The sequence below is a fragment of the Vigna unguiculata genome, chromosome 3 (assembly GCF_037176805.1).
Source record: "Vigna unguiculata cultivar grain cowpea cultivar isolate G323 ecotype 2 chromosome 3, ASM3717680v1, whole genome shotgun sequence".
NCBI lineage: Eukaryota > Viridiplantae > Streptophyta > Magnoliopsida > Fabales > Fabaceae > Vigna > Vigna unguiculata.
Window position 1 is genome coordinate 51,390,204 of NC_140794.1, and position 26,844 is coordinate 51,417,047.

Below are 26,844 nucleotides of genomic sequence, written 5' to 3' on the forward strand. Positions count from 1 at the left end.
TTGGAGACCTAACAAAGGCCCACTATGAGATGACCCTGAGATATAGGATGCAGTCTCCCCAAATTGAGGAGAAAATCCAGAGATTATCGAGGGACTGGGCGGTTACTTGGCTGATTCCCTGGATAAACGTTTAGAAAATAGGAGCAGTTCCGGAGGAATCAGGGTTGGTTACTGGAGGTTACAAGAAGCCGCATAAAAGGACCAAAAGGAAGCCTAAGGAGGGGGACGAAGAAATTGAGAGCTAGAAGAAGTAAAAATTGGTCTGGTAGTGAATTCCAACTGAGTTTGCTAACCGGAACATTGGCGCCCACCGTGGGGGCCCGGTAAAACTTGAAACCGGCACCACCAATAGTAGCAGAGTAAAAGTAAAATATGGCGATCACAGCAGCGGAAAGCGGCAACAACGATCAGGCCTCATTAGAACAGGTCCTGCGGCAAATTGAAATCTTGCGACAAGAGAACGAAACGGTTCGGCAAGAAGCAGAAAGAGAACGAGCTCAGTGGCTGGCCGACCATGAGCAGAGACGATTGGAGATGCAAGTCGAGCAAGAGAAACTACAAAGGGAATCAGAAGAAGCTAGGCAAAGACTGGAGGAGTCCATACGTCAGCAAGAACTACTGCGAAAAAGTAATGACGAACTACGTACTTGGATGAGGGAACGTAGCCACTTCCAAGACACCAACTTCCTTGGGAGAGGAACGGCCGACCAAGACGACAATCACCCGTTGGCCAGAGCGATTGTAGAAGAAATCATTCCCCCCCATTTCATCATCCCAAAGATGCCACCTTTCACTGGTGAAGGCGACCCAGAGGCACACTTGAAAGCCTTCCGAGCACAAATGCTAATATCAGGAGGAAACGACGCGGTGCGGTGCAAAATGTTTGTAGGCACTCTGTCAAGCACGGCGTTAAAATGGTTTGGCAAGATCCCCCACGCCACCATCACTTCCTTCAACGATTTCGCACGCCTGTTTATGGACAGATTCGCAGTAAATCGCCCCAAACAGCTACAAATAGCAGATATGTTCGATATCAAGCAACGTCAGGAAGAAACTTTGAAGCAATTTCTTAATAGGTTCTGCGACATCAGTATGGGACTCACAAACCCTAGCGAAGAAATGTTGGTCGGAGCATTCGTGAAAGGGTTGCGAGCTAACTCTTTTAGTGAATCTCTCATCCGGACACCCGCCGCAACACTAGCAGAAATAAGGGGCCGGGCCACCGTCTACATTGAAACAGAAGAGGCAATGCAGAGGAAAAGGCTGGAGGAGAGGCGACCTCCGCCCGAGCACAAAGGTAGGGATGTCCGACGCCAAGTGATGGAGACCTCTTCCCCCTACAAAAACTCCAATCGCAAGTTCACTCCCTACAACCCAGATAAAAGGGCTGTTAAACCTTCATGCCCTCCTTTTTCTGAATCCAAAGCTCGCATCCTGCAAGACGAAGAAGTAAGCAAATACCTGCGTTTCCCATTAGAAACCGGCCGGCTCCTCGGGAAGGAGACCTCGACTTGGTGTGAGTTTCACAGAACCCATGGTCATGACACAGAGGACTGTTTCCCTCTGATAGGGCAGTTAGCAAGCCTGGCTCGGAGAGGCCTTGTAAACAAATACGTCAAAGGTGATAACATGAAGACGAAGCTTGCCGAGTCATCTACCAAAACTACCGCCGGTCCTCACAAAATCCCAGTGTTTGGGGATTTCAACACTATAGCAGGCGGCTTTGCAGGGGGCGGACCGACTAAGTCTGCCCGGAAGCGATACGCACGGACCGTCATATCGACATCAGTCTCAGGGTTTTCAGTGCCCACACCCAATATCACCTTTTCGGCAGACGACACCAAGGATATAGTTCCTCATGAAGACGACCCCGTAGTACTCTCCGTAATCATGATGGGCCAAAACGTACATCGTGTGTTGATAGACCAGGGTAGCTCGGCGGATGTTATGTTCTGGGATACATTCGTTGGCCTTCAGATTCCCAGAGATCAACTTTTGCCTTTCGACGGGGTCCTAGTCGGTTTTTCAGGTGAACAAGTGGAGGTCCGCGGATACGTCGACTTAAGGACGACTTTCTCTGACGAACACGCAGCCAAAACCATAGTAATCAAGTACATTGTGGTCAATGCCCTTTCGTCCTATAATATGCTGCTGGGGAGACCCCCCCTCAACAAACTCGGCGCAGTCGTATCTACGACACACTTGAAGATGAAATTCCCAGCTGAGGGAAAGATAGTCACGATGAAAGTCGACCAAGAGGTAGCACGAAAGTGCTATGAAAAAAGCTTACGAACTCGACGCGATGCGTACAGTCTAGCTCAGATCTCCCGGACCACAGACAGGTCGGATTCCGAGCTGGACCCCCGTCCACCAACCGATCAAGGCCCGCAACCCATTGGCGAACTAAAAGAGATAGAAATGCTTCCCGGAAAGAAAATAAGGATCGGAGCCGGTCTCGACTCAACCACAGAGACGGCGATACGACGAGTCCTACAAGCGAATATGTCCTTGTTCGCATGGTCGGTCCGAGATATGCCTGGGATCAATCCAGACATTCTTTGTCATCGCCTGAATATCAACCCATGGGTAAAACCGCGAGTTCAAAGACGCAGGAGGCTCAACGATGAAAAAGGAAAAGTTGCGACAGAGGAGATAAAAAAATTGAAGGAAGCCGAGCATATCAGAGAAATACAATACCCGGATTGGCTGGCCAATGTAGTCATGGTAAAGAAGGCTAATGGAAAGTGGAGGATGTGTGTCGACTTCACCGACCTGAACCTGGCATGCCCAAAAGATTCCTACCCCTTGCCAAACATAGATGTCCTCGTAGACCGTGTCTCCGGGTGTGGCTTGTTGAGCTTCATGGATGCATATTCAGGGTACAACCAAATCCGCATGCATCCAGAAGACGAAGACAAAACCGCTTTCATGGGAGTAAAGGCGAATTTTTGCTACCGAGTGATGCCCTTTGGTCTTAAAAATGCAGGGGCCACTTATCAAAGAATGATGGATAGGATACTACAACCTCTATTAGGGCGGAACGTAGAATCCTATGTAGACGACATGGTGGTTACCTCCGCAGGAAACGAGGTCCACGCCCTCGACATTCAAGAACTCTTTGACACCATTAACAAATATCAGTTGAAGCTAAACCCTGAAAAGTGCGTATTTGGAGTTAGGGCAGGAAAGTTCTTGGGATTTATGTTGACAGAACGAGGTATCGAAGCTAACCCAGATAAATGCCAAGCGATCATCGACATGAGGAGTCCGAGCTGCATGAAAGAAGTTCAACAATTAACAGGGAGGATGGCAGCCCTGTCCAGGTTCCTTGCCCGGAGTGGAGACAAAGGCCATCCCTACTTCCAATGTCTGAAGAAGAACGAAAGGTTCCAGTGGACATCAGAATGCGAAGATTCTCTCACCCGGCTCAAAGAATATCTGAGCCAACCACCAGTACTCAGTCGGCCAGAGAAAGGGAGACCTCTGCAGCTATACATCACAGTGACCGAGCATGCCATAAGTTCGGTGTTAGTACAAGACCGTGAAGACAAACAATACCCGGTCTATTTTGTAAGTTGATTGCTACATGGAGCGGAAAAACGATACCCAACTCTGGAGAAAGCAGCCCTGGCTGTGATCACCTCCGCCAGGAAACTTAGGCACTACTTCCAAAGCTTCAGCATTCAGGTGAAGACTGACCTCCCTGTAAAGCAAATCTTTAAACGACCTGACATGACAGGACGTTTAGTGAAATGGGCCATAGAATTGGCAGAATACGACATAACATACGAGCCGAGAGGACCAATTAAAGCTCAAGCATTGGTTGATTTCCTTGCTGAACTCACTTTGCCAACACCGTCAGACCCGGACAAAGTTCCCACCGGTTCAGCTCCTCCCGAGTGGATCCTATCCGTCGACGGCGCATCGAACCAGAAGGGAAGCGGAGCTGGAGTCGTCCTCGAGGGTCCAGGTGGAGTGCTGATTGAGCAGTCCCTCAGGTTTTCGTTCAAGGCCAGTAATAACCAGCCCGGAGCGACTCACTACTAGTCACAGGTCAATACAGCGGAGAATTCTCGGCAAAAGATTCGCAATTAGCCAAATACTTGGAGTACGTAAAGTTGTTGGCGAAAACTTTCGAAACCTTCCGTTTGGATCACGTTCCTCGACAAGATAATAGCAGAGCAGACCTCTTATCCAAGCTCGCCAGTTTTACTAAGCCCGGCCAGCACAAATCAGTGATCCGAGAAACATTAACCTCGTCCAGAGTAGATTCATCAAGCGAACTCAAAATAATGAGTTTAAGCGGGGTCTCCAACTCCGGGTCGTGGATAAATCCTATCAGGTCCTACCTAGCCGACGACGTCCTACCTGCCAACTCAGATGAAGCTCAACGCGTGAAGAGAAACTCATCTCGCTACACCCTGGTAGACGGACACCTTTTTCGTTTCGGGTTCTCAAGACCTATACTGATGTGTGTAGAGAACACGGAAGCTCGAAGAATTATGTCCGAGTTACACGAGGGGATCTGCGGTAGTCACATCGGAGGAAGAGCCCTGATATTGAGAATTCTTCGAGCTGGCTACTTTTGGCCAACTATGAGAAAAGATTGTATAGAACACGTCAAACACTGTGATCCCTGCCAAAGACAGGGTGACATTCACCGAGCTCCCCCTGAGATACTGCACTCCATACACCCACCATGGCCTTTCCACACTTGGGGGATAGATATCGTGGGACCTTTTCCCCTAGCGAAACGCCAGCTAAAATACCTCATCGTAGCCGTAGAATACCTGACGAAATGGATAGAAGCAGAACCAATGGCCACCATAGCAGCATCTAAGGTAGAAAAATTTATATGGAAAAATCTTGTATGCCGATTCGGAGTTCCACGTCGCCTCATATCCGACAATGGGACTCAATTCACCAGCTCTCAGGTACGGCGTACATGCCAACAGCTAGGGATACTCCAATGTTTTTCCTCCATAGAGCACCCTCAGACTAACGGGCAGGCGGAGGCAGCTAACAAAGTTATACTCAAAGCTCTTAAAAGAAGGGTCTTGGCCAGTAAATCACCTTGGCCCGAGGAGATTCCCAGAATCCTATGGGCCTACCATACAACACAACAATCAACTACCCACGAAACCCCATTCAGCTTGGTATACGGAACAGATGCACTACTACCAGTCGAGATCGGAAACCCAGTAGAAAATAGAAAAGAGTTGGCATCAGACTTAAATGAACAGGGAGTCCGAGCCAATTTGGACACCTTAGAAGAAGTCCGAGAGCTAGCCAGAATCACAGGAGAAGCCGTAAAACAACGCGTAGAACGAAGGTATCGAACCAAAGTAATCCCTCGAGATTTCAAAGTCAACGATCTAGTCCTAAGAAGGGCACACATAACCGAGGTCGAACACAAATTATCACCCAAGTGGATCGGACCTTTTCGAATCAAAGAAGTCCTACCTGGAGGAGCATACAGGGTAGGAACGTTGGATGGAGCCACCATTCCCAGGACATGGAATGCGGCAAACCTGCGCTTCTATTTTAGTTAGCATTTTTCTTATTCTTTCAAGTTTCGTTTTGTAAATTGTCAGAATGCTTTTAATTAATTAAAACCCCACACTCTTTTTCCCTACCACATCGGAGGGTTTTTTAACGAGGTGGGGGGTTAAAACTTATTACCTAAACTTTGTTAATACTCTCCTTTTGCTTACCTCGGTCCGACCTAGCTACGAGCTAGACATACAAAACCTCAGCACGCTGAGGGTTATCTCGGACCGACCTAGCTACGAGCTAGACATACAAAACCTCGGCACGCTGAGGGTTATCTCGAATCGACCTAGCTACGAGCTAGACATACAAAACCTCAGCACGCTGAGGGTTACCTCGGGCCGACCTAGCTACGAGCTAGACATACAAAACCTCAGCACGCTGAGGGTTATCTCGGGCCGACCTAGCTACGAGCTAGACATACAAAACCTCAGCACGCTGAGGGTTATCTCAGACCGACCTAGCTACGAGCTAGACATACAAAACCTCAGCACGCCGAGGGTTACCCCGGTCCGACCTAGCTACGAGCTAGACATACAAAACCTCAGCACGCTGAGGGTTACCCCGGTCCGACCTAGCTACGAGCTAGACATACAAAGCCTCAGCACGCTGAGGGTTATCTCGGACCGACCTGGCTACAAACTAGACGTACAAAAGACTTCCGCACACTGAGGGTTATCCCGTCTTAGCTCAGCCCGCATTACTGCGTATCGAGGAGTTGCGCAAATACAACCTTATTGTAAAATCCAAAAACCTCTTTTGAGAACCTTAAGTTTAAGGACAACATATCACGAAAAGTCAGTTCTTATGTAAAGATCACACTAAAAGTTTTTTCTTTTAGAAACGCGAGAAAAGCACAAAACCAAAGGCGCACATCGTTCATGTATGAAGCCAAAAAAGCTTACAACAAAATTCAAATTCAAATCTCCCAAAAGAAAACTAACTAAGCTCGACCAATTGACCATCTACTATCTCTTTAGTAATGTCAGCTGCAGATATATCTACATCAGGGTGAAGTATCTTCACTTGGTCTAAAGCGAGTTGGAACCCTTCCTTCAAGGTCGAGCATAACTGGTCAGTAAGTTCCTCTTTCTCGCCTTCCAACACTTGACATTGAGCTGATAAACCCTCAGCCTTGGGTTTCAACTCGTCCATCTCAGCTCTCAAAATGCTTAGCTCAGCCTCTGTATCCTCGAGAGTTTTTTTCGTCTTCGCGAAGTCTTCCATATCGAGTCGGAGTTGTTCGATCTCTTTATTGGCGGCAGCTAAATCAGAAGCGGCTTTCAACTCTTTCCGCTCAGACGCTTCAAGACGATCCATGAGGAACAACGAGGAAGCTTCAACTTGGTGGATATTGTGAAGAAGCCCTTCTTGAACCGAGGAGAGGTAACGACCTGAAAGCAATTTATCATCAACAGGAAAGTAGTTGTTAGCCCGACCATGCGCCAAGTGAGCGAACTTGTCATCCCAAAAACTCCTCTTAAAGCCCAAAGCACTGAGCGGAATGTTATCCGTGGAATCTGAAGCCTCCGAGATCAGAGGTTCGACTCTCTTTCTTTTCAGCTTAGGATCACTCTGAGTGGTTTCCTGTTCGCTCTCCAAAACTATGGCTTTTGAAGAAGAGTCCTTTGTCCTCGAGCTTGCCCCGACCTTATTCGACTCTTTCTGCTTAATCCGGCAAAGCAGATCTCTCTGTGACAGAGCCATCTGGCGTTCTGATAAAGTCAGACAAGTTAAACATCAGTGGTGAGTTCAAAAGATAAATCTGAAATTTAGAGTGCGTGGTTGGGCATATACCGATGAACAACTTTAAGTCTACTTTGCGATATTCAAGGTCTAGTATTTTTCGAATATCAAAGACGACCTCTAAACCCTCCAATTTAGCACAGCTCTCCCTCTCAGTCAATGTTAGCTCCTCCATCTGACGAGCACCTTGCGGAGTAGGAAGCCTAGTCCAGTACAAGGGAAATCCCTCCAGCAAGGCAGTATTATGCTCAGGAGCAAGAATTTTCAGGAAAGCACCCTTGCCACCTTTGTACGAGGATTGGAACAGAGTGAGGAGACCACGACCACTGACGCTATTCAGGGAAACCCAAAACTGTTTAGGTGAGCTCTGTTTTAACTCAAAGAAATAAAGGAACATAGGGGCAGTGGGGTTGATGTCTAGACCAGCACACAGAATTTGGAAAGCTCGGACAAAACCCCAGCTGTTCGGGTGAAGTTGTGCAGGAGCGACATTTAGCATGGTCAGCAAATCTTTTTCAAACTCACTAAAAGGTAATCGAAACCCCAGCCTCTCGAAAAGAGTAGCATAAATGAAGGTAAATCTTTGGACAGGCGGGAGAGTGCCATCCCTACATACAGGTTCGTCTAACTCACAAACCCCTACAACCACATCTTTCTCGTCATCTTTACACAATGCATGATTCTCCCTAAAGGCCTTGATCCTCTTTGCCTTACATAAACTAGTACATTCCCTTTTCAAACTCAAAGAAGCCCAAGGATATTGCGAATCGTAGGATGTCATCTCAAAACCTAAAACCCCTAAAACTTTCGCCCAGAAATTAAAACGCGAGGAGAAAAAGCAGATGGCCTAATCTGAAAAAGGAAACAGGCCAAGATTGAAACAAGTAGAGTAGCGAAATGGAAAAAAACAAACTCAACTCTGTTTTGTGCGAGACTTTGGGTAAGGACTGCGAGAACAGAAACCCTAGCCAAATCCCTAAAACTTGAGGTGTAACACAGTTCAAAGATTCCTTCACTCGTTGAGCACAACTTCAGAACCGTCAAGTACCAAACTATGGTGATGAACAAAAGAAAAAGGAGCATAGAAAGGAAGGAATACCTGGAAGAAAGGAATGCGCGAAACTGGTTTGACGAACGGAAGAACAAGAACAAGAGTCCGCTTGAAGAGTTTCCTTCTGGCACGTGAGGTGGTTATGTTAGAAGATAAAAGGCCTGGGAACGGTTACTTTTCAGGTTTAAAAAAGGACCGCACGATTCAAAAGGTCCACCCAGTCGATGGCTAACACGTGTAATGGTTAGGTAAAGGATAATAAATGTTGTCAGAAACGTCCAATCAAAGTCTAGGATGCGACCCTTAGCCTGGCACACCCGACGAAGGGTCGGAGGGTTGTGTACTGGGAGGAGACCAACTCGGATTCCGATCTGGCTGATTGTTTCAATTGTGATATAGCCAGCTCAGATTCCGACTTGGCTGATGTGTTAAACACATGTATAGTTAGCTCGGACCTGTCTGTTAGGTCAACTGAGGATACGTCTAGATAGGACCCCAACGTCCAGCGCCACAACCGAACTCGGAGAGCAAAGTTAAACGTTGCTCTTTCAGCGGTAGACCAGGTCAGCACCTTTGGAGACCTAACAAAGGCCCACTATGAGATGACCCTGAGATATAGGATGCAGTCTCCCCACATTGAGGAGAAAATCCAGAGATTATCGAAGGACTGGGCGGTTACTTGGCTGATTCCCTGGATAAACGTTTAGAAAATAGGAGCAGTTCTGGAGGAATCGGGGTTGGTTACTGGAGGTTACAAGAAGCCGCATAAAAGGACCAAAAGGAAGCCTAAGGAGGGGGACGGAGAAATTGAGAGCTAGAAGAAGTAAAAATCGGTCTGGTAGTGAATTCCAACTGAGTTTGCTAACCGGAACAGCTTTATCTCAAATTCCTTCGTTCCTTACCGTCTCTCTTTTCATCAAACCACTTCTATTTTTATTCAAGACTGTTTTAAACAATAAGATAGAATAGAATAAAATAGTACACGGTATACAAATTATATTTACGTATTTCTATGTAAAACATAGGTACACAATTAGTTACGTAAGTTAATCAATTTCATTGTTAACGATAAATGAGTAATAATTTAAATAAATTATCTAATTTATAAAGTTAAGCAGCAATAAGAGATTTTTATTTTAACTATTTATTAATAAATTAATTAATAATAAAAATAAATCGACAATTGTTAGCGAAAAAAGTTTAACTTACAACTTATTTCATCTTTCACTTCCTTCTAACTATTAGTTCATTTTATCATTTCTCAAAATAAATCACCTAGTCCATTTAAATGATCAAAGCAGGCAAAATTTTATTTTTAGCCATTTAAAGTAAAGTATTTAGATTGAAAATTTTTCATTTAAACATTATTTAAGTTTGGATTTAATATTTTTATTGATTGCTTGATGGTTAATAAGAGGGGAAAATTTTAATATAATTTTTTAAATAATTTGGAAGAATGATGAGAGTATAAAATGAAATGCTGTAGATCGAGGGCTAGTCGCCATTGTTAGATAAGAAATGTCACGTTTCCAAAATAGAAGCATCTTTCATAGGAAATAAGTCACGTTAAATATATACATATATTTTTTAATCATGTGTTAGTTTATTAAATGCTAAAAGAAAGGTATAATATATAACTTGCGGCCAAGTACCATTAATGTTATCCAGTATTGCCACTCATCTCAAGTTTTTTTTCTCTTTTTTTAACATTCCAATCATTTTCATTATAAATTAATTGTTAAATTTAAATTAAATTCAAGTTGCAGATCTTTATCTGGTTATGTATTTAATCCTCTCCCATTTGCACGTGTGACACTGACGTCTAAAAACCATGCCAAAGTTTTTACTAATTCGTTTACTTAATATAACTTTTATTATTTTTTAATAATATTTTCTTTTTATATCCATAATTGTTTTCTTAAAAATTGCTTTACGTTTATTAACAATGGGCTTTAGGACTGGACTCACGCACAGACCCAATTTATAATAAAAAGATTATTATGATTATTTATATGAAATATAATTTAGTTACTTTTATCCCAAGTCTTTTTTCTTTAATAGTATACCCTGAATTCACTTTGTATAAACAAATACAATTTTTATATCTGTTTTTTTGTCATTTTTAATTTAATTAAATTAAAAGAATTTCACTATTTGATAAAAAAAAACATAGCTATACAACTTTTTTATTAAAAGATAACAGTATAATCCCTCCACAAAAATAATTACATTAAAAAAATAACCATATAAACTTTTAACTCATATTTTTATAAATTATTTATTATATATATATATATATATATTAAAAAATGTTATTTTAATATAATAAATATGTGTAGATACAAATGTTGAAGTAATATGTTTTCACTAGTTTCACATAATTTATTTCGGCTAAAATGTCTCTTGTTGAACTTTTACAGTAAATCAAAGATATTTAGTTAATCTTTACTGGAATTTACTGATCTTAGAGTAATTATTTAAATTATTTTATTAATTTGATTAATTATGAGCTAAAATCATCATCATCATACTACTTACCTTGTAATAATTTCCTCTTTTTTGTTCCAATATTACAAGAGCACGTTTTAAGTACTTTCTATATTTGTTTTCTCCCGTTCAAAATAAATTATATTTTTATTGACTTTTTTTATCACTGTTAATTAAAATATTTTTCTAACTTAGATTATTAGCCGAAAACAATCATAATAAAGATTTAAACAAAGTTTTTCTTAATCAAAATTTATGATCAAACTTGAGGCAAAACATGAGTTTGGTGATGTTGGTAGAAGAAATAATCCTTAAAAAAAACAAATCAATATAATATTTTTCTATAACTTTGTCCTATTATATATATATATATAGATAGCCATGTACGAGAAGTGGGAGGGGGCTTTTAGTTCCTTGCAATGGAAACAAACATATGTTTTCTCTTCTTTCTTCAAGCAATTCCATGCTTCCATCTTTTCTTCTTTCTTTGCCTTATATTTTTCTAAACCCAAACTCTCTTCTTTTTCCTTCTCAACTCAATTCTCACTAACTTTTGAGCTTTCAATCAAAACAATATTTCTCTTGTTTAGGCTTTCATTTTTGTGCTTTCTTCTTTTCTGCTTATTCTTAACTTCTTGTTTGCATAAATTTATGGCGTAGATCTCTTATGTTTAAAGACTAATGAATGTTCAATTTCATGATTACTTTAAATTAAAAACAAGCTTGTGCATGCGAATTGATAAACTTGGTAAGTTGGTATCTTTAAATCTCTACTTATTTTCAAATTTCCAGAGTCCAATTTGCGAAAACTTCGATCGTTTTTTTTTCTACGCTTACCCCCGAAAAACGATGGAAGAGTTCGGTTTGGCTTATTGGTTGAGCAAGATGGAAAAGAAAAAAATTGAGTTAATAAAATATAAAACAAAGAACAGAATTCAAGATAACGATGGAAAATTTGATTAACGGCATTTTCAAATCAATTTATTCATGTATATTTCAGTACTTTGATATTAATGTGGTGGATGAGCGTCATTTTATTTTATGGTGGTTGTAACATCAACTTAATGTTGTCATAAATTGGGTGGTGAATTGACTTAAAACATAATGAAAATAAAAGAAAAATCATAAATGAATAAGACAAAATAGTATAAGATAAGATGTATTCCGTGGCACTTTTTCTATTTAGTGCCGAATAATATAGTGGTTGAGAGAGTAATGACTTGTTGCTTTATTTATTCATTCAATTGTGTTTTTAGTTCTTAGAAAAGTTTCTAGTTAATTTTTTAAATTAATAAGAGATTATTTTAATCTTTTAAATTTAGTAAAATAGAGTTTTAGTATAGTCATTTTTGTTAGGTTTTAAAGGATTAAAAAAATAAAAAATGGAAAACTTAAAATAAATTTTTATCCTGAATTTTAAAAACAAAAACATAGTGAAGCAACTTTTTAATTAGTGTTCTTTATTTAAAAGACAATTATAAAAAGTCAAATAGATAATTAATTAATTTTCATGATTGGACTTGGAAGAGTACAATAGCTAATAAGATGGGTTTGAAAACTTAACCTTTCCAATGCAACAACTATTTTAACGAAGTTAGTTACCAAATTAAATTATCTTGATTCCACCATGGTTAGTTAGTATATGGTTAGAGAGGTAGAACAACAGTATTCACTAGTAGCTAGATTAATTACTCTAATCAAGGATGAAACTTATATGTAAATAAAGCATGCATAATTAACAACCTAAAAAGTGTAATGTCCCATTTAATTTAAAGCGCAAAATTAAAGGAAACATCACTCAAAGATAACAATGTAGCGTAGTCTTGAGGTCTTTAACACAACTCCTACAAACCGGGCACACCACGATGCCAAGGGAACACCAAATAAAAGTCTGACAAAAGAGAAAAAGGGTAGCAAGGCGTAACAATACATGGGTCGTAGCTCTAACGAAAAACATGAAGGAAAGAAATATAAAATCCAGCCCCGATGGCTAAGCAGCGAAATCGTCATTTCCTTGTTGACCGCGGGAACCTCGCCCATCTGCTCCCATCAATTAAATTGATGATCATCGCAAGAGAACAGCCACATACAATACAACCATACAACAAAACACAAGTAAGCTAGAGCTAATAACATATTCATCATACAGTCAATTATATTTTCACCATCCCATACCCATACAACAACCAAGCATGTCATGACTCTTCATTCAATACACTACGACTCGACTCGACTCATCTGGATACGTATAACCTGGTCGGATTCAGCGGATGCTTGCACTTGTGGTGGATACCTCTACTCACCTCCGAGCTGCTCACCCCCGAGTTATGTGTTACAAGTGTTACGATTGATCAATTTTCCCTCACCACAAGGTTAGCCCTTAGTGAATTTCAGGCCTCCTGCTACTTTCACCACAGGAGTCAGTTCGCTAGTGTCAGGATGCAACCTTAACTTGAATCCTGCACCACCATGGGCACCCACTACCAGGGCCATGGGATTACGTCCCGACCACTGAAGCGCAACCCCGAAGGTCTCACCTAGAGACCCCAAGGAATTTACACGCTGACATAGACCAACATTCATAAATCAGAAATAAAAGAACATTAAATCATATTTACAATTCCATACCAACCCCTGAGATTAATTCCTCATACGTATCACATTTCGAATCCATACCTTTGATCATCACCACCCCATGAGTCTAGGGCCTCATCTCATATCAATACCATGTTCCTTTAGTTCCAAACCACACATTCATTTCACATGCCAAGTTCCCCCAACACCCATCATTCATCATTTATGAATCATGTCACGCATATATAGCAAACCATTAGGCATATATCCATACATATGTACATGCATCTCATCATGGCAGTCATACCCAAACAATTCCAATCATAAGTGAGTAAATACACAACCCAACACCACACTGTCTCGCCCAATCCCTCGCTCAGGCTGAAGGGTCTCGCTCAGGCGAGTTCCCTTCGCCTAGGCGAGGGCTCGAAAAGAGCATCAGGAAACAATGCGGGATCTCGCTTAGGCGAGACCCCTCTCGCCTGGGCGAGATGCTCGCTCGCTCAAAAATTTGAGCGGGTCGCCTGGGCGACCTCTCGCGCAAACTGGTTTGGGCGAACCCCCGTTTGTCTCGCCTAGGCGAGACTGGCTCGCTTAGGCGAGATTAACAGGTCTTGCCACTGTTTCACCTGCAGCAGCCATGTTTTTCAAACCAACCAAACATACAAAGTATTCTCACGCATCAAATCGAAGGACTAAACCATACAATCAGCAACCAACTCAACACAGACCAAAACGACTGGAACTAGAAACCCTAACTTCCCGTACCTGGAAAAGGGCTAACAAAACTTCGACACGGGACGTCGGAGCACAACAACTTGAAAGACGGACTTGCAGAACTGGCGGAACAGCGGAGGACACGATTATTTTCGAACTTTAATCGGTGGAAAAACGAATGTAAAGCTTTAGAAGTAAGTACAGTAGGTTTATAGTCACTTATGTGGAGTAGAAATCGCTACTTGAGCTCTTGGGACGGACTGGTTCGAGACGGGAACAAACCCTAGCAGAGCTCTAGCGTACTAGTTAGGGAAACAACTAAGGGTTCTGTGAATGCAAGGAAAATGGAGGCATTAGGATAACTGAAGCAAGTTTATCAGTTGGGCCAACTCTAGGCCCAAACACAAGGGACAGCCCTTTCCTTTAGGGCAGAAAGTAATAAGCCAAAATTAATGGACCTTAAAAAAGTCTACCATAAATTATATATTAAAATAAAATATTATTTATCAATTGAGATTGTTTTTACGAAATTAGTATAAGTGTTTTTCATTATTAAAATAAATAATTTTTTTAAAATATATGAAAATAAAATTCAAGTGCGAGTTTTATGAAAAATTGATAAACGTAAGATTGTTAGCTAAGACATAAATGTAAGATTGGTAATAATATGTTTTCTGATAATTTTTTATTTTCCTTTTTGAAAAATAATTTTTAAAAGAAAATAAACTCATTGTAATGATTTTATAAATGGTCAAGTATATTATTAGTCTGTAAACTTTAACATAAAATTTGAATTAATCAATATAAAATTTTAATATAATTTAATCTTCAAATTTTAAAAATATAAATAGATAAAGTTCTCTAATTTGACTGTGTCAAACTTTTTTTTATATTTTAAATACATTTCAAGATAATAATTAAATTATTTACATGATTTGATACCTTATAATACAAAAAGTCAATTAAAATACAAAAAGTCAACTAAAATATCATTTAACAAATTTAAAAAGTTAACATTATTATAAAGATAAAATGACTGTAGTCATTATTTTTAAAGTTTATAACCAATTTTATTTCTTAGTTTAAGAGGTAAATACATGTTTTTATACATTTAAGAAGTTTAATTTTAAAATAGAAAAAATGTGTTATTAGGATATTTATGAGACATGATTTGTGATGATTGATGCATTGATGAAGATGATGATGTGATGGTACGGAGGTTTTGGGGATGAGATGAGTATGAAATAGAAAGTGGAAGTGTAGCGGTAACCCTAGGGATGCATTCTTTTGCATGTGCTTCTCAATGCTCAATACTCACTTCTTTTCTGCTTTACTTGCAAAACAATTATCTTAACAAGCCATCACAAACTTAATTGAAATGACATATGAAAAGGTTAGTTTTCATGGAATATTATGAGGGTAGGTCCCCAACATTTGCATCCACACAATTAAACATTCACAAAGTAATGAAAAGTGTCCTAAGATTATTGTTTCTTTCTGCTATTATCTTAACTTGTTTAAATGTGGCATATAGACTCTAATTTTATAGTTTTGATTTTTTAAAAAATAAATAAATGTTTTGGTCTTTTAAAATAGTGAATGGAGGAAGATTATGAGTGTGACGGGAGGGAGAGAGGAGGTGGAGGGTGGACCCACAGACACAGAGGTTAGTTTAATAGTTTCTTTTTGTGTCGATGTCTATCTTGTGATCCACCAGCAAAGAGTTATTTACACTGTCCACCCATCTAATGCTAGAGGGGACTTTTGGAGTCACCACTATGCAAAACAATAAAAATATTGTGGATTTTATTTTCACAAATTCTTAGTATCATTTTTTATTTTTGGAAATTAAATTTTCTTAAATAATCATTTAAGGGTTTTGAACAAAATAAAACTTGACCAAATACAAATAGAATTTTTATCAAACAATGCAAGAACAAAATAAATATTACTTTGTTTATATGTAAAAGTAGTTAAAGTTTATTTGAATATGGTAAAAAGAAAATGTGATCTTTTTGCATCTAAATGAGAATCAAAGAGTATTGTGAATACTACAAAATATGAGTATTTTAGATATGATTCTTAGTGCAAAAGTTCATTTAATGAAGATTTATAATGAAAATTATAATTTATTTGTTATAATAAATGAAGCGGTGACAAGAATGTAAATGTAATGAGAGTTATTCTTTTTTATTGATTTGAGAATAATGCAATATGATGATTTAAGAGAACGGTCACCAAACATAATCTTGTTAGCTACTTGAGATTTGAGAGTTATAATACTTATTTTACTAAATGCCCAACTCTCTCTTTTCTAACATTTCTTTTCTTTCCACCGTTTTTTGACATGCATGGTTCGAGACAATGAGGTTAACAAACAAATCTAATGAATGGAACAGGTTTCATTTTTAATAAAATTTATTATGTTTTTGATGCAAAAGTCGTGAAATCCGATCTATTTCACTTGTATTCTATTCTGTTTTAATGCAATGGTTTCTTTTATTCTGTTAACTTTTTTGAGTTGATTTTTTATTAGTGATATCATTACAAATATTTATGTTTTTTTCTTTAGTTTGAAAATTAAATATTTAAATTTTTTAAATCAAATATATTATAATATTATTTTTTTTCAATTAATAAATATTACTAATAAATTTATTCATAGAAAAAATATATAAAAAATTAATTATAAATTATCTAAATGTCATTTTGTATTATTTTTAACATTAAAAACAATTAGATAATAACTTTTTTATTTATTAAATTTAATTTTTATTAATTACATAATTCAAATTGTTTGTAAATTTCCAAAGAAATTACTTTCAAATTCGTCATTTTTAGATCTCTTTAAAAGAAGAATATAAGTTTCATCCTGAGATCAATCTTATTTCTCTCCTTCGAATCATTCTTCACATAAAAATTCACCGTTAGACAAAGAGATTATAAGGCTCAAACACGACCAAAACAAAATTAGAAGGAAAAGAGAAAAAAATTGCTTCCGTGGAAACGAAGTTTTTAGATCGAAAGACAAAGAGAAAATGAAATTCCTCTGAATTGGTTTTGCATCATTATTCATCCATGTTCCTGAAAATGTGCATTAAAAATAATATTGTATTGAATGTACGGCATGAGCCAGTGACGTCCTAGTACTACCTGCGTCTAGTAGAAGCTTAGGATCACCACAAAAATCAGTAGGGCTGCTGCTGCTGCTGCTGCTGCCACTGTATAAATACGCTAAAATCTTTTCCTAGATTTCTTTCAATACACACTTCAACTAAATGCACAAAATCTTTCCTTTAGGATAATATCAATGATGTCACACTCCACAAATCTGCGCTATAGAAAATCATTTCAAAACTTTCTTATAATGCATTATTACATTTTCCCAACTTTTAATCATTTTTATGACATTTTTATACGTTCAAACTATATGCATATGCACCGACCACCACTACTATTATTTTTAATTTACCCAATATTTAAAGAGTTTTTATATATGAGATAATTCAAGAAGAGAAAAAAAAATTATTAAAAACATTCAAAAAATATTATTTTACTCTCTCAAAATAGATATAATTGTTTCTTAATTTTAAAACAAAGATGTTTCTTGATATACATGATCGAGTAAGATTGAATCAGTTCTTCTCACTCTGTATGTGGAAACGCGTTTAAAAATAAACTTGCCTGAAAATTTTTATATTTGCCTAACAGAATATTTGATTAGAAGAATTAAATGCATATTTGAGAAAAAATATTAAATCAAGTTATCATTGATCTCTCATGTATTAAAGGTTCACGTACATATATATAAATTTCTTTAATGCGTAATTTAATTTCTGAGAATATGATTAGATCTCAAAACAGAAATATAGGTAATATCATTCTTTGATTTTAAATGTCTCATTGTTTGCTTAAATATGTTATCTTTAACTTATTACAAGAAAACCCAATTAAATTTAAACTTAATACAAATCAACTTTATATATATATATATATATATATATATATTACTTTTAACTTACTATTACGGGTTATGAAAATTCTATTTTTATTTTTATACTCACAATGAATATAATAATTAAATTTTTACTTCTCTTCCTCGTTTCTCGACGCAATTAAATGTAAGTCATTGGTTAATCTATTTTTTTCTAAAAGAATTAATTATTCATATCAAGGGAAATCAAAAAGTAAAGGATAAGAATAAAAGATAAAGTAATAGTATTATTTTACAAAAATTTAATAGGGAAGAATACTTCAAATATTAAGGTTAAGGTTGTGTTGTAATGGGTGAATTTACTATTCTTAAGGAACGAGAATAGATGATTAGGAGATGAGTAACGTGTTATTTTGGAGGTAATACAAGATAATGGGAGGAGATGATTAGAGTATTGACTGAAAATTCAATCTCACCAACTATAGTGAGATTAGAGGGTGACACAACTGGATTTACAAAATTACTCTTCATTATTCAATTTTTGTTACATGTGATTTAACGGTTAAAATCAATACACGTGATTTTAGTTCACTTTCTTAATTCTATATTAACGATAATAATAATTTATTATGGTTATAATAAAAAATTATTACTTCTAAAATTATTATTAAAAAGAAAAAAAAGTTTCCATGTAAATTAATTATTTTTCACCTTATATATTAAATTTATTTTTATACAAAATATATTGTATCATTCATTTTTTATAAATATTTTTTTACATTTTCAATCATTCAATACAATTTTAAAATAATTTTAAATTATTTGTATATAATTTTATATTACCTGTAATAATAGAGACATTTTGGTAATCTAACTTTTTTTTCTATTAAAAGTTGTTTTCAATATATCATCACAAACTTCACTATGTAATCCACTATAGAATCACCTATGAATCACTTAAAAGAAATAACACCAACTCCACACTCTAATCCTTTCGATCTCTTCCTCTCCCTCCAATCCTTCCACTCAAAAGAACATTGCCTAAATCTTTCTTACTTTTGTTAATTATTTGAAAATACACTTTCTTCTAATATACAACTATCACAAAACTAAACTTTTTAGAGTTTAAGGAATCTTGATAAATTTAGGTGAAAACTTGTTTATGTTATAATAATTATGGGTCTTGTTAACCATTGTTCGTTAAGAATAATTAATATACATTAGATCCTACAAAAATACATAGGTAAATGTGATATTAAATAAAATCTGACCTAATAACCATTAATGTAACCTTATTTTTTTTTTAAGTTTCAGGAAAAATGCCCATAAATATTGTATGTGTATTTAATATTTTATTTAATGTTCACAGATAAAACTTAAAAACTAATTAAATAAGAAAATAATTATATTTTAATATTGCTAAAAATTAAATATAATTAAGTATAAGACAGTTTAAATTAATAGAAAAATTAATAAAAATAGTGTTAAACATCTAAAAATAAAAATAAAAGTATAAATTAACAGAAAACCAACAAAAAAATTAGTGTTAAACATCTAAAATGTTACAAAAAGTAATTAAAGTGTCAATTTGAGATTTAATTGAATTTTTTTTTCTTTTTAGTAGAATCCTTTAAAATTTAAAAATCTTTATTTTGTAACAATAAGTTATTGTCTAAAAAGTTAAAAGAGTATTTTTATCTTTATAAAATTTATTATGTTTATTTATACGATTTTAATTATTGTATTTAATTATTTTAATTTTTAATGTAAAAATAACAATATCAAAATATATTTATTATTTCTTAACCAGTAACTTAATATGGTTAATGATATAGTAATTATTAATTTAATGACAATGCTAATGATTTAATTGCCTTAAAATTTAGTAATCAGTTATTACATCGGAAACAGAAAAGTTACAATGAGCAGTTTCACCACTCTATTTTGGTAGCAGTTGTAACAGATGAGAGCATAAATTAGTGATTTAGGGTTTTATAAGTATCCCACTTTTGGTGGAAAAGCATGCACAACGGGTGACGAACACACGAGGTGTAATTGCACGCAGTTATTGACAGGGTTAAGAGCACGTAAGTATAATACTACTAATAATTGAATAATTGTAGAATAATGAATTATGTTTGATGAGAATATAAATAGAAAAATGGTATTGAAAAGAATTTAATTTATGAGCATGGATAAGTTCACATTGTACATGTGAAGTTAGCGAGCAGAGTTACTGGGAATTTGAATGAAGAGAAGCAGTAAAACGGAGAATGGCGTGATGGAGGGTATGACAGTATCCCTTTCTCACATGAAATATGCATGTGCATCCCATCCCACATGATAACTGTTGATGTGCATCATGGCTGGGGCCGAACCCATTGAAGAGGGAGAGTGTAAAAAGGGTAATCATTACGGATGGGGAGATGATGGGAAGCGTCTTTTTTCCATAATTAATTAATAAATAAATAAATAAAATTAATAGGAAAACAAAACACCTAAACAGTGCTGCGCAGCCACAGCCGCCATTTCCTCTTTCTTTTCTTTCCTTCTCCATTCTCCTACTTTTTGCTGCTCATTATTGCTTTTGTTAAATCCATTTATTTTCCTTTATTATTATTAGCAAACTTTAGCCAAGAAAGATACAGTGCGGAGAGAGGGCAGATAAAGACATATTCTTACTAAATTAAAATTAAACCCAGGAATTAAATAGCGGAAGTGGTGCAGATTCGGAATAGAAAGTGCGAGAGATTAAAAAAATGGCAAAAGAAAAAGCTCAAAAGATCAGGTATATAAGGGACCCTTACAGAATTTGGATTCGTACCTTAACGAGAGAGTGAGAGGATGAACCATCACAACACAGCCTTCAAGGCTTCTTCCTTCCTTCACTGATTCACTAACGCCCTTTTGCCCCTCTTAATATTTTATATTATTCTACTTCAGTTGGGTGATTGGTGCCAGAATACAGTGATCCCGTTTCGAACGTTCATTCAGTTCAGACTCTGGTTTTATGGAAGGGTTTCCCAGGTTTTAAGCTTCAGTTACTTGCCAACAGGCCTCGAAAAAGCTGCAATTTCCTGAGTCTCATAGGTTTAGCGCTCCCTTCCTCTCTATATAAAAAGGGAGGTTAAGCTACGATATACGCACTCACTCTTCCTTCTTCCATTGATAGAGAGTAGTCATGAGGGGAGAGGAGTTAGCGTTTGCAGTTGCTCCAACCATGGTGGTGGTGACTGTGAGAGAGTTCGACCCAGATAAAGACACAGAGAGAGTGGAAGCCGTTGAAAGATTATGTGAGGTTGGACCTAGTGGGAAGCTTTCCCTCCTCACCGACCTCCACGGTGACCCTATTTGCAGGGTCCGCAACTCACCTACTTTCCTAATGCTGGTATAATTATACTCATTCTCAACTATAATCAACCGTCTTTTCTTTCTTTTCTTTTCCTTTCCTTTCTTTTCTTTTCTTTTCTTTTCTTTTCCCATCGTTGCCAGTGAGCAGGCATCCACCCCAAAAATCCTTTTAACTATTTTCACGCAAAAGTCTTTCTCACCAACTTTTCAACGCTATATAAATCAAACAACCATATGCGTATCTAAATAAATAACATTTCATCCTTAATTTGTCTTTATCAGGTAGCCGAAATTGGTCAAGAGACAGTGGGAATGATAAGGGGTTGCATCAAAACCGTTACATGTGGAAAGAAGCTCCAGAGGCACGGAAAGAACACCACCGAACCTGCTTCCAAACAAGTCCCTGTCTACACCAAACTCGCCTACATATTGGGCCTCCGGGTTTCTCCTCATCACAGGTACCTTCTTCACTTTCACTCACTCGTTATGTTATTATCAAGAGTGTGGGTTTTGATTGGGTGTGTTGGCGTGCAGGAGAATGGGAATAGGGTTGAAGCTGGTGCAGAGATTGGAGGAGTGGTTCAGAGAGAATGGAGCAGAGTACGCTTACATGGCAACAGAAAAGGACAACGTGGCATCCGTTAAGCTCTTTACCGACAAATGCGGCTACTCAAAGTTTCGTACCCCGTCCATCCTCGTCAACCCCGTTTTTGCTCACTCACTCACACCCTCCCCCAACGTCACCATCATACAACTTGCCCCAAACGACGCCGAGTTCCTCTACCGCACCAAGTTCGCCACCACCGAGTTCTTCCCCCGCGACGTCGACTCCGTCCTCAACAACAACCTAACTCTCGGCACCTTCCTCGCCGTTCCCCGCGGCTCATTCTCCCCCGACACGTGGCCGGGTTCGCCCCTCTTTCTCGCGGACCCACCCTCCTCCTGGGCCCTCCTCAGCGTGTGGAACTGCAAGGACGTGTTCACACTCCAGGTGAGGGGCGCGTCGCGTGTGAAGAAGGCCCTCGCCAAGACCACTCGCCTCCTCGACCGCGCCTTCCCCTGGCTGCGCCTGCCCTCCATCCCTAACCTCTTCCAGCCATTTGGGTTTCACTTTTTGTACGGGCTCGGAGGGGAGGGCCCACGGGCCCAGAAGATGGTGAGTGCTTTGTGCGCCTTCGCCCACAACCTCGCCAAGGATAGTGGGTGCCAGGTGGTGGCCACGGAGGTTTCAGGGCAGGAACCCCTACGCTGCGCCATCCCACACTGGAAGATGCTCTCTTGCGAAGAGGATTTGTGGTGCATCAAGAGACTCGGGGAAGATTACAGCGATGGTGCTGTTGGTGATTGGACCAAATCCCCTCCCGGATTCTCAATTTTTGTTGATCCCAGAGAGTTCTAATTTTAATTAACAACATCCACATCCAGTCGTTACTAGTGCATTAGCCATTACAATCACAGCCTCTATCCTCTTTCACAAAAGTAAAAAAAAAAAAAAACTTAGCTTTAAAATCTCGTAAAGTAGAACCGAATATCCTACTTTTACATGTAATATTGTAAATGGTAGTAAAATGAATGTGGGTTTTTAGATCCTTTAACAACCTCGTGTTTGTTGTCTTGTGGTGTTGTTGTTCCGGTAGATTTTGAATAGCGAATGAGATGTTGATGCTTGAGGTGATGTTTGAATCCGAATATCCGTTTGGGACTGTGCATGTGGTGAGAGTTGTTAAATGAGAAAGGAAGGTTTGTTAGACTGCATTTTGACGTGGTTGATAATAATATGGTGCGGGTGGGGACCTTAACTTTGTTTTATTGGGTTCCTAGTATCTTTCTTATTGAGGGTAGTGGGAATCAAATGGCGCCCATTAAGTTCCATTGTAAGACTCCTAATATAGGCAATTAGCCTTTTTCTTAACCCCATCCAGAGAAAAAAACATTACTTCGACACACAGATTCATAATGGGACATACTCTGTCTCCTATCTACTACGTCTATCAACATTCCACCTGCAACAAATTCCATGCTAAACTCCTCTTACACCTTTTCTTTCGCAAATGGAGATCAACGTTTTCTTTCATCATTATATCTTCGCTTTCGCCTTCGCTTACCATCTTCCAATCATGGCTTCAATACAAGTTTCTTTTTTTATTATTATGGTTTGATTACGAGTTATTAACAAAATTATGAAACTTATATTTTTACATGCACCGATTTCAGTTTAATACTTGTACTTGCTACCCAGAATAAAGGTTAGCACATTCACCTTTTCTCACAGGAACAAAAACATTTAACCTTATTTCACGCCATATTTGGTTACTTCACATAAAAGAAGACTTTTTTCGATACCTAGATAAAAGAAATATGAAAACTGGACCAATCATGATTCTTTGTGACTGAGGTATGTTAAACACCTACCTTCATTTTAATTGAGGTAAAGGTAATAGAGATTCAATGACTATCTTTATAATAACAGAAATGCGCATTTCTCAAGATAAGGACAAATTTTCTCTCAGCACAAAACAAAACATGATCTCATTCTTTTGTGCTTTTTTTTTCTCTCTGTTTCCGCCCATTTACTAAGAGCAACATGCCACATTTTTTTAATAAACTATTTTTCGTTTGTGCTTCATGTTGGGTTAAATTAATCTATTTAATGGTTAAATGCAAGTGTATCATATAAAGACAAGGGGAAACATATATGAGTGAGAATGTTGTGGTTTTCTTAAGTTGACCTTTATAATGATCACTCCATCTTAATTTGATTCCTTTCCTTTTGTGGTTGTAGTTCGGGACTTTAGTGAAATGCACGTTTTGGGATAGTGACATAAGAAAAAAAGCCATAGTTCAATAATACGAGGAAAGATGAACTTTTTTTATTTTTTTGGTCTGCACTAGTTGTTTTTCTATCGGAGAGTCTACGTGTATATCTTTTAAAGTTTTACCATTTGCCATTAAAAAATTACCAATGTCCACCACCATGTTTTTATATATATCTTTTGAAGTTTTACCATTTGGCATTAAAAAATTACCAATGTCCACCATTTTTTTATATTTCATTTGTATCCATTTATTTTCATATAAATATCTCAAAATAAAGTAAGACATATTTTGTTGTCTCACTTTTCATCAATTATTTTCCATAATTTGAAACGTGTTCTCCATTCATAAGTTATGCGTGAAAAGACCGATGATTAAATGATTTTGAAATGATATATTAGCATAATTTACATAAAAAGAATTTTAAACAAACGAAAGATACTGTATTTTTTTTTTAAATTCAATGCTTGCCATTTCTTCTCGTTGAACAAAATAAAAGATATGTTATTATAGCATGATATACACAAAACACGATATATATTTATAATTATAATATGTATTTAATGTCTCAATAAATGATATAATTTTAAATTTGTGTCTCACAATAAATACATGTAATATGTTAAATAGAAAAAGTTATAGGTGTATATTGTTACATGGATTAGTATTATTTTATTTATACTGTTATTTTTTAAATTATATAACGTTTTAAAATTATTATATGATTTAAATTTGAAAAATAACAAACTAAACTTTTAATATTTTGATTACTTTTATAATTTACACATATATGTTAAAATAATAGCTAAAGAAAGAATGTTTATTCTATTCGGTTCAACCAAGTTAAATATCTTTTTAGAATAAGGGACAATACAACTGGAACGAGTTATGTTCATATAATAAATAACATGTTACAATAATATGATAGTTTTTCTATTCAATATCATCATATTTGTTTTGTTTTGAAAAGGCACTCTCACCAATAAAAGAGGTATTTATGAACATAATACAGTTTTTTTAATTCTAATTTAAGTTCGGTTTAAAAATATAAATTTAAAATTTAAATGATTTAGTAATTTATTTTACATTTGTTATTTTTTAAAGCTATTATTGTTTTATCTTTTCTTCAAATAGATATTGCTAGTTAAGAGAGAAGACTGCATACTGGATATTTTCACCAGAATTTAATTTAGAGAAATTCATCTTTATTTTAAATATTGTTTTCTGTTCTACTTTGTGAGTATATCAATTTCATGGATTCAATAAAGTGCTAATATTGCTATATGAGTTGGTTTAGTTTACGATAAATGATGTATAACTTGAAAAATGAAAAGTAATTATTAATTACTTTTTATTTGAGGTTTGGGTTCTAATAAGTTTGTTGTTAACCTAAGCGAAAAAGTGGTCGAAAAAATTATCTTTCTTCCATGATATGTTACTCAAGTATTAATATGATACTCAAGCGATGAGATATAGGATCACTTAAGCATATATTATCACTAAAATTATGTGAATAATTGCTCAAAAACATTCTCCCAATTGTTTTACACCCAATATTTGAATTTAAATTCTCCATGGTTGGTTTTGTACGTTAAATGTTGATTATTCAATTACTCATAATTATGATGTAACTTTATTTGAGAATCTGATATCTAATCGCAAAATGTAATAAATGAGTGTTGCATTTTATGATTTATGCTTTGTGCTTTGAATGAAACATTATAATGTTTGTATGTAATAATCAAAGTGATATTAATGCAATGAATACATAGGCAGTAGTTATTGAAATATTAACTAGTTATTGATGTTTTGTGTAAAGAACGCTCTATATGGATTAAAACAATTTCCAGGAGGATGGTTTGGAAGGCTTACCAAGTCTATGAAAGCTTTTGGCTATAGAGCTAGTAATTCTGATCACACCTTATTTTCTAAGAGAGAAAAAGGAAGAATTACAGAAAATGACCAAGATGAGATTTTCAGTTTACAACAATATATTGCATCTGAATTTGAGATGAAACAACTTGGAAACCTCAAATTTTTTTTGAATATTGAAGTAGCTAGATCAAAACATGTTATTTTTCTATGCTAAAGAAAATATACTATTGATTTACTATCAGAAACTCGACTGCTTGGGAGTAAACCAGTTGATGCACCAATTGAACAAAATCATAAACTCTTTCAATGCTCAAATTTAGCAAACATAGACAAAGGGAGATACCAAATGCTGGTAGGAAAATTAATTTATTTGTCTCATACACGTCCAGATATTACCTATGCAGTGAATGTTGTTAGTCCATTTATGAATGATCCACGAAACTCTTTCCAGGATTTTGTTTTCAAATCATGGAAATTTAAAAGTAGAAGGATCCACTGATGCAGATTGGGCAGGTTCAAAAGATGATAGAAGATCTACCTCTGGATAGTTTACTTTTGTTGGAGGGAATCTTGTATCTTGGAGGAGTAAAAAACAGCCTGTAGTAGCAAGATCTAGTGCTGAAGCAGAATTCAGAGGCATGACACTAGGTGTATGTGAATTTTTGTGGATTAAAAATGTGCTATCAGATTTGGACTTTAAACAAAATAAAACTATGAGTTTGTACTGTGATATTACGTCGACTAT

The 26,844-nt window shown here is 36.7% G+C and overlaps 2 protein-coding genes across 2 annotated transcripts; both read left to right on the forward strand.

Annotated features, from left to right (window-relative positions):
* Positions 1–372: 372 nt before the first annotated feature.
* On the forward strand, positions 373–4,047 carry LOC114175492 (uncharacterized). The gene is made up of 2 exons (XM_085670470.1): positions 373–3,520; positions 3,593–4,047. Exons 1-2 carry the CDS (start codon positions 373–375, stop codon positions 4,045–4,047), a joined length of 3,603 nt encoding a protein of 1,200 aa, XP_085526596.1.
* A 16,826-nt stretch (positions 4,048–20,873) lies between these two features.
* Positions 20,874–23,354, forward strand: LOC114176993 (putative N-acetyltransferase HLS1). Its single transcript, XM_028062201.2, has 3 exons — positions 20,874–21,447; positions 21,693–21,868; positions 21,945–23,354. The coding sequence occupies exons 1-3, from the start codon at positions 21,241–21,243 to the stop codon at positions 22,807–22,809; spliced, it is 1,248 nt and encodes a 415-aa protein (XP_027918002.1). The 5' UTR covers positions 20,874–21,240; the 3' UTR covers positions 22,810–23,354.
* The last annotated feature ends 3,490 nt before the right edge of the window (positions 23,355–26,844 follow it).